Genomic DNA, 10,000 nt, shown 5'->3' on the forward strand with positions numbered 1-10,000 from the left:
GGGCCCCTCTGCTGGCGGAGGGACAGTGGGGGGCGTTTGCGTCATTTACTGTAAGGCTCTCATGCTGGTTTCGGTTTGAGTCACGCCAGAGAGCGGAGCTGCTTTGAGCGTGACACACATTACTTTTTATTACGGTCGAGACTGTAGTGTATTTCCTGTAATGACTCACGAAGAGTGTGTGTCTGTGTGTGTGTGTGTGCGCACCTGGTTGATACTGTAGTGTTCACTCATGTTAGTGTGTGTGTTATAGGAAGAGGAAGTTTGTTCCCAAAAAGAGCTGCTCTCTTCCACAGGAGGAGAAAAATAGACCCTAAACACTTGCAAAATGAGCTGCTATGGTAGTTAAGAGATATGAATCTGATGGAGAATATTCTTCTGCTCCCCGCCCCCCCCCGCGCAGCGTACCGCAGTGTTCTGAGCAGCCCCACCAAGGCGGTGAGGGACACCCTGGTGAACCAGTGCGCCCAAATCCTGGCCTGCTACCGCAAGAACTGCGCCAGCCCCTCTTCTGCAGGACAGGTAAGACCCCCGGGCACGGACACGGAGAGCCCAGCGGAGCAGCACAGTCTGAACCCTGAGAAGCCCAGGACTGGGAACAGGCACGCCTGTGTTTCCGAGCGCAGTCTGAGCCCCTGTGTGAGCCCCTGTCTCCGCCCCTCTGAGCCCCTCTGAGCCGCCCTCTCTCTGACCCTCTACCCCTACCCCTTGAGCCCCTGCTCCCTCTGAGCCCCTCTGAGCCCCTCTGAGCCCCTGTCTCCTCCCCTCTGAGCCCCTCTCCGCCCCTCTGAGCCCCTCTCTCCGCCCCTCTGAGCCCCTCTCTCTGCCCCTCTGAGCCCCTGTCTCTGCCCCTCTGAGCCCCTCTGAGCCCCTCTGAGCCCCTGTCTCCGCCCCTCTGAGCCCCTCCCCTCCCTCTGAGCCCCTCTCTCCTCCCTCTGAGCCCCTCTCTCCTCCCCCTGAGCCCTCTCTCTCCCTCTGAGCCCCTCTCCCTGCCCCTCTGAGCCCCTCTGACCCTCCTCCTCCCTCTGAGCCCCTCTGAGCCCCTCTCTCCTCCCCTCTGAGCCCCTCTCTCCGCCCCTCTGAGCCCCTCTGAGCCCTCTGAGCCCTCTGAGCCCCTGTCTCTGCCCCTCTGAGCCCCTGTCTCTGCCCCTCTGAGTGCCCGCTCTCTGCCCCTGTGCCCGCTGCAGCTCATCCTGCCCGAGTGCATGAAGCTGCTGCCCGTGTACCTGAACTGCGTGCTGAAGAGCGACGTGCTGCACCCCGGGGCCGACGTCTCCCTGGACGACCGCGCCTACCTGCGCCAGCTGCTCAGCTGCATGGACGTGGCCGAGAGCCACGTCTTCTTCTACCCCCGCCTTCTGCCCCTGGTGAGTGCCTCTGGGCCTGTTACTGCCCCCGCCGGGCTGTTACTGGGCTGTTACGCACCCGCCGGGCTGTTACTGCTATCCTCTGGGGCTGTTACTGCCACCGCCGGCTGTTAGTGGCATCCACGGGCTGTACGCCCTCCCGGGCTGTTACTGCCCTCCGCCGGGCTGTTACTGCCCTCCACCGAGGCTGTTACTGCTCCACCGGGCTGTTACTGCCCTCCACCGGGCTGTTACTGCTATCCTCTGGGGCTGTACTGCCACCGCCGGCTGTTATGGCATCCACCGGGCTGTACTGCCTCCCCGGGCTGTTACTGCCCTCCGCCGGGGCTGTTACTGCCCTCCACCGGGGCTGTTACTGCCCTCCACCGGGGCTGTTACTGCCCTCCACCGGGGCTGTTACTGCCCTCCACCGGGGCTGTTACCTCTGGGCCTGTTACTGCCACCCGCCGGGGCTGTTACTGCCATCCACTGGGGCTGTTACTGCCCTCCACTGGGGCTGTTACTGCCCTCCACTGGGGCTGTTACTGCCCTCCACTGGGGCTGTTACTGCTATCCTCTGGGGCTGTTACTGCCACCCGCCGGGGCTGTTACTGCCATCCACTGGGGCTGTTACTGCTATCCTCTGGGGCTGTTACTGCCACCCGCCGGGGCTGTTACTGCCATCCACTGGGGCTGTTAGTGCCCTCCACCGGGGCTGTTACTGCCTCCACCGGGGCTGTTACTGCCATCCACTGGGCTGTTAGTGCCCTCCACCGGGGCTGTTACTGCCATCCACCGGGCTGTTACTGCCATCCACTGGGGCTGTTAGTGCCCTCCACCGGGCTGTTACTGCCACCCGCCGCGGCTGTTACTGCCATCCACTGGGCTGTTAGGCCCTCCACCGGGGCTGTTACTGCCATCCACCGGGGCTGTTACTGCCATCCACTGGGGCTGTTAGTGCCCTCCACCGGGGCTGTTACTGCCACCCGCCGCGGCTGTTACTGCCATCCACTGGGGCTGTTAGTGCCCTCCACCGGGGCTGTTACTGCCATCCACCGGGGCTGTTACTGCCATCCACTGGGGCTGTTAGTGCCCTCCACCGGGGCTGTTACTGCCACCCGCCGCGGCTGTTACTGCCATCCACTGGGGCTGTTACTGCCACCCGCCGCGGCTGTTACTGCCATCCACTGGGGCTGTTACTGCCACCCGCCGCGGCTGTTACTGGGGCTGTTACTGCCACCCGCCGGGGCTGTTACTGGGGCTGTTACTGCCACCCGCCGGGGCTGTTACTGCTATCCTCTGGGGCTGTTACTGCCACCCGCCGGGGCTGTTAGTGGCATCCACCGGGGCTGTTACTGCCCTCCACCGGGGCTGTTACTGCCCTCCGCCGGGGCTGTTACTGCCCTCCACCGAGGCTGTTACTGCCCTCCACCGGGGCTGTTACTGCCCTCCACCGGGGCTGTTACTGCTATCCTCTGGGGCTGTTACTGCCACCCGCCGGGGCTGTTAGTGGCATCCACCGGGGCTGTTACTGCCCTCCACCGGGGCTGTTACTGCCCTCCGCCGGGGCTGTTACTGCCCTCCACCGAGGCTGTTACTGCCCTCCACCGGGGCTGTTACTGCCCTCCACCGGGGCTGTTACTGCCCTCCACTGGGGCTGTTACTGCTATCCTCTGGGGCTGTTACTGCCATCCTCTGGGGCTGTTACTGCCACCCGCCGGGGCTGTTACTGCCATCCACTGGGGCTGTTACTGCCCTCCACTGGGGCTGTTACTGCCCTCCACTGGGGCTGTTACTGCCCTCCACTGGGGCTGTTACTGCTATCCTCTGGGGCTGTTACTGCCACCCGCCGGGGCTGTTACTGCCATCCACTGGGGCTGTTACTGCTATCCTCTGGGGCTGTTACTGCCACCCGCCGGGGCTGTTACTGCCATCCACTGGGGCTGTTAGTGCCCTCCACCGGGGCTGTTACTGCCATCCACCGGGGCTGTTACTGCCATCCACTGGGGCTGTTAGTGCCCTCCACCGGGGCTGTTACTGCCATCCACCGGGGCTGTTACTGCCATCCACTGGGGCTGTTAGTGCCCTCCACCGGGGCTGTTACTGCCACCCGCCCGGCTGTTACTGCCATCCACTGGGGCTGTTAGTGCCCTCCACGGGGCTGTTACTGCCACCCGGGCTGTTACTGCCATCCACTGGGGCTGTTATGCCCTCCGCCGGGGCTGTTACTGCCACCCACGCGGGCTGTTACTGCCATCCCGGGCTGTACTGCCCCCCCGGCTGTTACTGCCTCCACGGGCTGTTACTGCCCTCCACCGGGCTGTTACTGTCGGGGCTGTTACTGCCTCCACCGGGGCTGTTACTGGGGCTGTTACTGCCCTCCCCGGGCACTGGGGCTGTTACTGCCACCCCGGGGCTGTTACTGCCTCCACTGGGGCTGTTACTGCCCTCCACTGGGGCTGTTACTGCCTCCACCGGGGTGTTACTGCCCTCCACCGGGGCTGTTACTGCGGGCTGTTACTGCCACCCCGGGGCTGTTACTGGGGCTGTTACTGCCCTCCACTGGGGCTGTTACTGCCCTCCACTGGGGCTGTTACTGCCCTCCGCCGGGGCTGTTACTGCCCTCCACCGGGGCTGTTACTGGGGCTGTTACTGCCCTCCACTGGGGCTGTTACTGCCCTCCACTGGGGCTGTTACTGCCCTCCACTGGGGCTGTTACTGCCCTCCACTGGGGCTGTTACTGCCCTCCACCGGGGCTGTTCCCATGGCAGTGTTGATTAGATAATATTTGGCTCAGTAGTAACAACGTTTGTGATTGGTCCCTGCAGTTGACTGGCTGATATGTGGCTAGGTTGTAACGGCGTTTGTGGTTGGTCCCTGCAGCAGAGCTGATATATGGCTAGGTTGTTTGTGATTGGTCCCTGCAGCAGGAGCTGATTGGCTGGTTATATGGCTAGATTGTAACGGCGTTTGTGATTGGTCCCTGCAGCAGAGCTGACTGGCTGATATATGGCTAGGTTGTAACGGCGTTTGTGATTGATCCCTGCAGCAGAGCTGATATATGGCTAGGTTGTAAGGGCGTTTGTGATTGGTCCCTGCAGCAGGAGCTGATATATGGCTAGGTTGTAAGGGCGTTTGTGATTGGTCCCTGCAGCAGGAGCTGAGGTGTATATGGCTAGGTTGTAAGGGCGTTTGTGATTGGTCCCTGCAGCAGAGCTGATATATGGCCAGGTTGTAACAGCATTTGTGATTGGTCCCTGCAGCAGAGCTGATATATGGCTAGGTTGTAAGGGCGTTTCTGATTGGTCCCTGCAGCATGAGCTGGACGTGGACGGAGACGCACTGCCCATGGCTGTGCGCGGCTCGGAGGAGCGGCTGTCGAAGGGCGGGGTGTACCTGCTGGAGAACGGCCTCAACCTCTTCCTCTGGGTGGGGGCCAACGTGCAGCAGGAGCTTCTCCAGAACATCTTCGGCACCCCCACCTTCGGACAGATCGACCCCAACATGGTACGGCTTGCCGCCGCTGGTTTTGTTGTGTTATGGCAGAACTCGGAAAATAAAAATAAAGAATTTTCTCAAATGTGAAATGAGTGGAAAGAACCCAGAAACAGTTTTGACCGGATTGTTTATTATTCGGTTGTTTTTACACACACACACACACACACACACACACACACACACACTGATTTAATTTCCTGTGTACATACAGTCCAACAAGCATATGCATGTATGTGTATAGCATTCTGAAATTCCATGCAGCGGTATGTGTAGGGGTTTGAATTTCCTGCACACGTACAGTATGGGCCGTGTCGCGTTCCAGAGTTCCTGCACACGTGCCGGTCAGCAGGTGTTTAAACTTCCCATGTGAGTGTCGGCCTGGTTGCTGTGCTGTCCTTCCCTCGCTCGTCCGCTGACTCGGTGCTCTCTCTCTCTCTCCCCCTCTCCCCCTCCCTCCCTCCCTGCAGACGGCCCTGCCCGAGCTGGATAACCCCTTCTCCAAGAGGCTGCGGGAGATCATCCAGTCCTTCCGAACGCAGCGCTCGCGCTACATGAAGGTGAGGATCTGCGGGGGCTGTTTCACTCCTTCCCCCTGGGCCACAGAAACCTTCTGGCCACGGGGCTGGGGTGTGTGTGTGTGTGTGTGTGTGAGTCTGTGAATGTGAGCGTGTGCACTTGTGTGTTTTTGTGTTTGTTTGTTTGTTTGTCTTAGTATGTGTGATTCTTTGTGTTTGTGTGTGTGTGTCTGAGAGAGGGAGAGAGAGAGAATGCAAGTGTGTGTGTGTGTGTCTCTTTCTTTGTGTGAGAGAAAGCGTGTGTGTGTTTGTGCGAGAGAGAAAGTATGTTTGTGAGTGGGGGTGTTGATGGGTGTGGGTGAGTACAGTTTAAAAGCCTCTCTGACCCCCCCCCCCCCCCCGCCTGCGCTCCCTGCAGCTGATGGTGGTGAAACAGGAAGACAAGCTGGAGCTCATCTTCAAGCACTTCCTGGTGGAGGACAAGAGCAACCACGGCGGGGCGTCCTACGTGGACTTCCTGTGTCACATGCACAAGGAGATCCGGCAGCTGCTGAGTTAGGAGAGGGTCGCCTGCCCCCCTGCGACCCTCCCCCTCTCCCTCCCTCCACACCCCCCCACCTCTGCCACCCCTCAGCTCACAGACTCGTTCCATCTTTTATTTCACACCATAAACAACATGAATTGACCTTTGACCCTCTGCCCCTCACCTCCCTTCTTCCTGTACCGTCTCCTTAGAGACCGAACGAGGACAGTAGTGTTACGATTGGTGGGCAACTGACTGTCACTGTCATAGGGCTCATTCCCCAGGAGCTGTGAGCCTGCGTGTGTGAAACCTCCATTCTGATTGGTCAGATTTCCTGTCACTCAGAAACTGTGGCACTTGAAAGGCCACTGGTCTGGTAGGGTGGGGGGAGCGGGGCGGGACACTGGTGAAAATGCGGAGCGTGGAATGGCTGAGATTTGTACAGGAAAAGCAAATCTGGCCGGAGTGAAAAGTGAAATTCAGTAGCCGGTTTAAAAAAACTAAGATGTATTTAAAAAGAGAATAAGAAATCTTGGTTTTACATGCGGAGATTTATTTTTATATATTCCGCTCTAGCGGTCTCTTGTGCTCTCTCTCTCTCTCTCTCTCTCTCTCTCTCTCTCTCGTTCGCTCGCTCTGTGCAAGTCTTTCTCGTCCCACCAAGTTGTTTTGTCCATCCCATGATCCTCTCTGTTCTTTAGGTTAATGTTTTTATTTTTGAAATACGGGGGTGGGGGGGTGGGGCTTTGTAGTTGAGGCGAGAGCAGAGAGCGCAGTTTTGGGTGAAGTTTACACTTTCTGGGTTTTCCATTGGACGATTGCATCCTCAGCACCCCGGGGGGGCGTGGGGAGGGGGGGGGGAGGAGGAGGAGGCGCTAAATTTAAATCTATGCATCGGCCCGTCTGGGGAGAAACCTGCGGGAATGCTGAGGCTGGCAGGTGGGGGGGGGGGGTGACCTTTTGCGGACGGGGACTGTGAAGGTCAGACGGAGTCGTGGTCGCGCTCCTCCTGTCCACTAGGTGGCGCGTGCGAGCAGACCGAAGGTCCCTGGCTGTATAACCCGGTCCGGTATCACTGAGAGAGCCAGGGCTCCAGCAGGCGATGGCGACGGTGGCGGAAGAGGGTCAGCACTGTGATGCCGATCTGTCCCTGATGGCGGCGGCCGTGGTGTTAGCGGATAGACGGGGTCAAAGTTCACAGACCATAGAGCTCCTTGTAGCCGGCCGGGTGCACTATTGTCACGGACGCTTTCGAAGAGGAGGAGCGAAATTAGCCGTTGGGAAATAACCGCATGGGTGACGAGTCCTGACCGGATCCTCTTAGCAAAAGTTAACGTTAGCGACTACAGCTACAGCAACAGCTATAACGATATAATATTAATCATGAGATAAATCTGTATTTTCATAGCGTGTTTATCGGCTTTGCGGTCTGACGGAGCCTGATTGTCTGTGCTTTTTTTTTTTTTTTTTCCTTTATGCTTCATCAATCATGTTCACACCTCTGAACCCGCATCTCTGTTCATCACTCCTGTGATTTTTTTTTTTTCCTTTTCTTTTCCCTGTAAATGAAATCAGATGATTTAAAGAAAGTGTGTTTTCTCTCCTCTGTGTACATAACATGTAAAAGGGTCTTTGTTTTTTTGTTTGTTTTTTTTTTCCTGATTGAAATAAGGGAGATGTTTGTTTATAGGTGGGAGGGGAGCGTGGGGCAGTTTTTTTTTTTGGGGTGGGGGGGGTTAATGCGGTGAGGTGCCTCCTACAATAATAATTCAGATAATTAGAAAATATTTCATAAGTTTTTTTTTTTTTTTTTTTTTTTTGAGAGCTAATGTGATTTTTGGCCTTCCTTACCCCTTCCTGGGGTCTGTGGGGCGGGCGAGTGAAGGTGCACTGGCCCGGCTCGGCTTGGCTCGGCACTGATACGGAAGGGAGGCGGTGGTGGTCCGTGGAGACACGGCCCCTAACGGAGAAGACTTTTCCAGGAGCGACGGGCCGAGCTCGCCGGCGGACAGCCGATCCTCGCGGATCTCCACCCGAGAAGAACAAACCGCGCCGACCCGGGCGTCTGGCGCCCCGCCCCACCCGAGCGGGGAGTTTTATGAACCATTTTACACCGATTCCTTCACTTTGTTTCTGGGAATTTTTTAACACTGGTTCCATTATAAACCCTACCCCTTCCTCCACGTCTTACCCTTTCTGTGATAAATACACACACTGTCGATGTCGAAATGTAATCTCTGCTTCGTTTTTACTGATCGTTTCTCTGCCGTTTGGACTGCAAGTGAACGGACTTAAATAGGACAGAGTAGCTGCACCCATTTCTGCTCGCTGGTAATAGGTACCAGATGCTCTTGAAGTATTAACTTTTTTTTTTTTTTCTTGTCTGTGCAAACCGAACAGACTGAAAAACATGAATCTAAATTCCGTTTTTACAATTTTCTTTTGATTAACGGGAGCAATTTGACTAACCTTGCAGGAGTGGTTACTGTGTTGAAGAGCAGTGGCCAATTTTTTAGTCTTTTTTTTTTTTTTTTCAATCAAGAAATATTCGTTCCTGGTGTATGAAAAATTAATTTCATGCTGGTGTTTCAGTTAAATTAGAAATGAAAAGCTAACATGCCCCCCCCCCCGTGCAGTCCATAGATTCGCTCCCCCCCCCCCCCCTTAATGCTTAGGCAGGCTGTGTGGAGCTTCCCGTCTCCTTGTGGCTGGGTTGTGAACTTTGCCCGTAGAAACGAGTCGTTGTGAGGCTTCCTCATGAATAAATCACAGCCCAACGTGCCCCTCTCTCTCTCCCTCTCCCTCTCTCCCTCTCCCTCTCTCTCTCTCTCTCTCTCTCTCTCTCCCTCTCTCCCTCTCTCCCTCTCTCTCTCTCTCCTCTCTCTCCCCCTCCCTCTCTCCCACCGCTCTCAGTGTGGGCTCGAAATAAAGCGATGCTATTTAAGCGCGTGGTCCTAGCTCACGGCGAGGCCCCGTTCACCGCACACTAATTAGGCTTGGGGGGGGTGGGGGGGTGTGGTCTGAGGGACAGGAACGCCCCCCTCCCTCGCTGAGAGCCTTTGAGAGCGGCTGGAGGGTCAGATCCTAGGGTTGCTTGGGAAGCCCCTTTGGTGCCACGTGAGGCCAGGTGCATGTTGGGAGATGTAGTTCCACCGCATAGAGGTGGGTTGTGGTGTTGGTACTGCTGGAGGAACCCTGGTTTGGACTGTATTTGACTATTGATGTTTTTGCAGTATGGTCACAGTAGCTTGCCCAGGGGGACTCGTTCGTTTTCTCTCTTCCTCCTCCTCCTCTCCTCTTTCATCGCTCCTTTTTGGAGCCGCTGTTCTTTACTGCACTGAGGGCTGAAATCTGCTGGGGCTCAGCTCTAGATCCCTCCCTCTGTCCCGTTTCTCGTGGGGGGGGCGGTGTTCCTGTGTAACCTGAGCGGGGTGCTCTATTCTGGGCCCTGGCTGTGGTGCTGGTGTCTCCACTGGCTTCTGCGAATCGGCCCTTCCGCCTGCCCTGGGGGTGGGGTGAGGGGGGTGGGGGCCTTTTAGCATTATTACTTTTTTTTTTTTGAGTCACATCTTTATAAATGTGGGCTTTGTACTCTCCTTTCCAAAGCTGATAATATCTGCTGTAAACCTGGATAAAGGGCTCAGTAATGTTAGTCGCTCTGTCCCATTCAGTGCATTTCAAAAGTGTGTGTGTGTGTGTGCGTGTGTGTGCGTGCGTGCGTGTGTGTGCGTGCGTGTGTGTGTGTAGGCTGTACAGTGCTTATGAGCTGCGTCTCGGGTACGCGTTTGTTGTGGCGGTAGCGGTAGCGCTAGCCCTCGGTTGGTTCAGCGCGTTTCTCTCACACCTGCAGCAGTGGGTGTGAGGCCTACAGAAGAGGCTCGGAGAGCTGAGGCAGAGCACGCGCTGCTGCTGGAGAAGAGTAGTCTTCCCCCAGCGAGGCTCCTCTTCCTCTAATGTCTTCTTGGGGTTGGCTAGGCTGAGGCTTTAGCGTGGGAGGGTTCCGCAGGTTTACCTGGGGCCATTCAAGCTCCACTCTGGGAGCGCCTGATTGGCTGGAGCCCACGCCGGGAGCGCCTGATTGGCTGGAGCCCACTCCCGCCCTGGCTAATTGGCTGTGTGAC

The 10,000-nt window shown here is 57.0% G+C and overlaps 1 protein-coding gene across 1 annotated transcript in view; it reads left to right on the top strand.

Annotated features, from left to right (window-relative positions):
* Nucleotides 1–8,108, top strand: part of LOC135245210 (protein transport protein Sec24C-like) — a 31,017-nt gene extending 22,909 nt beyond the window's left edge. The window contains 5 exon segments of the mRNA XM_064318128.1: nucleotides 401–519; nucleotides 1,185–1,364; nucleotides 4,659–4,850; nucleotides 5,309–5,398; nucleotides 5,775–8,108. Of these exon segments, the coding sequence (XP_064174198.1) occupies nucleotides 401–519; nucleotides 1,185–1,364; nucleotides 4,659–4,850; nucleotides 5,309–5,398; nucleotides 5,775–5,915 (722 nt within the window). The 3' untranslated portion in view covers nucleotides 5,916–8,108.
* Nucleotides 8,109–10,000: the final 1,892 nt, after the last annotated feature.

The sequence above is a fragment of the Anguilla rostrata genome, chromosome 18 (genome assembly GCF_018555375.3).
Source record: "Anguilla rostrata isolate EN2019 chromosome 18, ASM1855537v3, whole genome shotgun sequence".
Taxonomy (NCBI): Eukaryota; Metazoa; Chordata; class Actinopteri; order Anguilliformes; family Anguillidae; genus Anguilla; species Anguilla rostrata.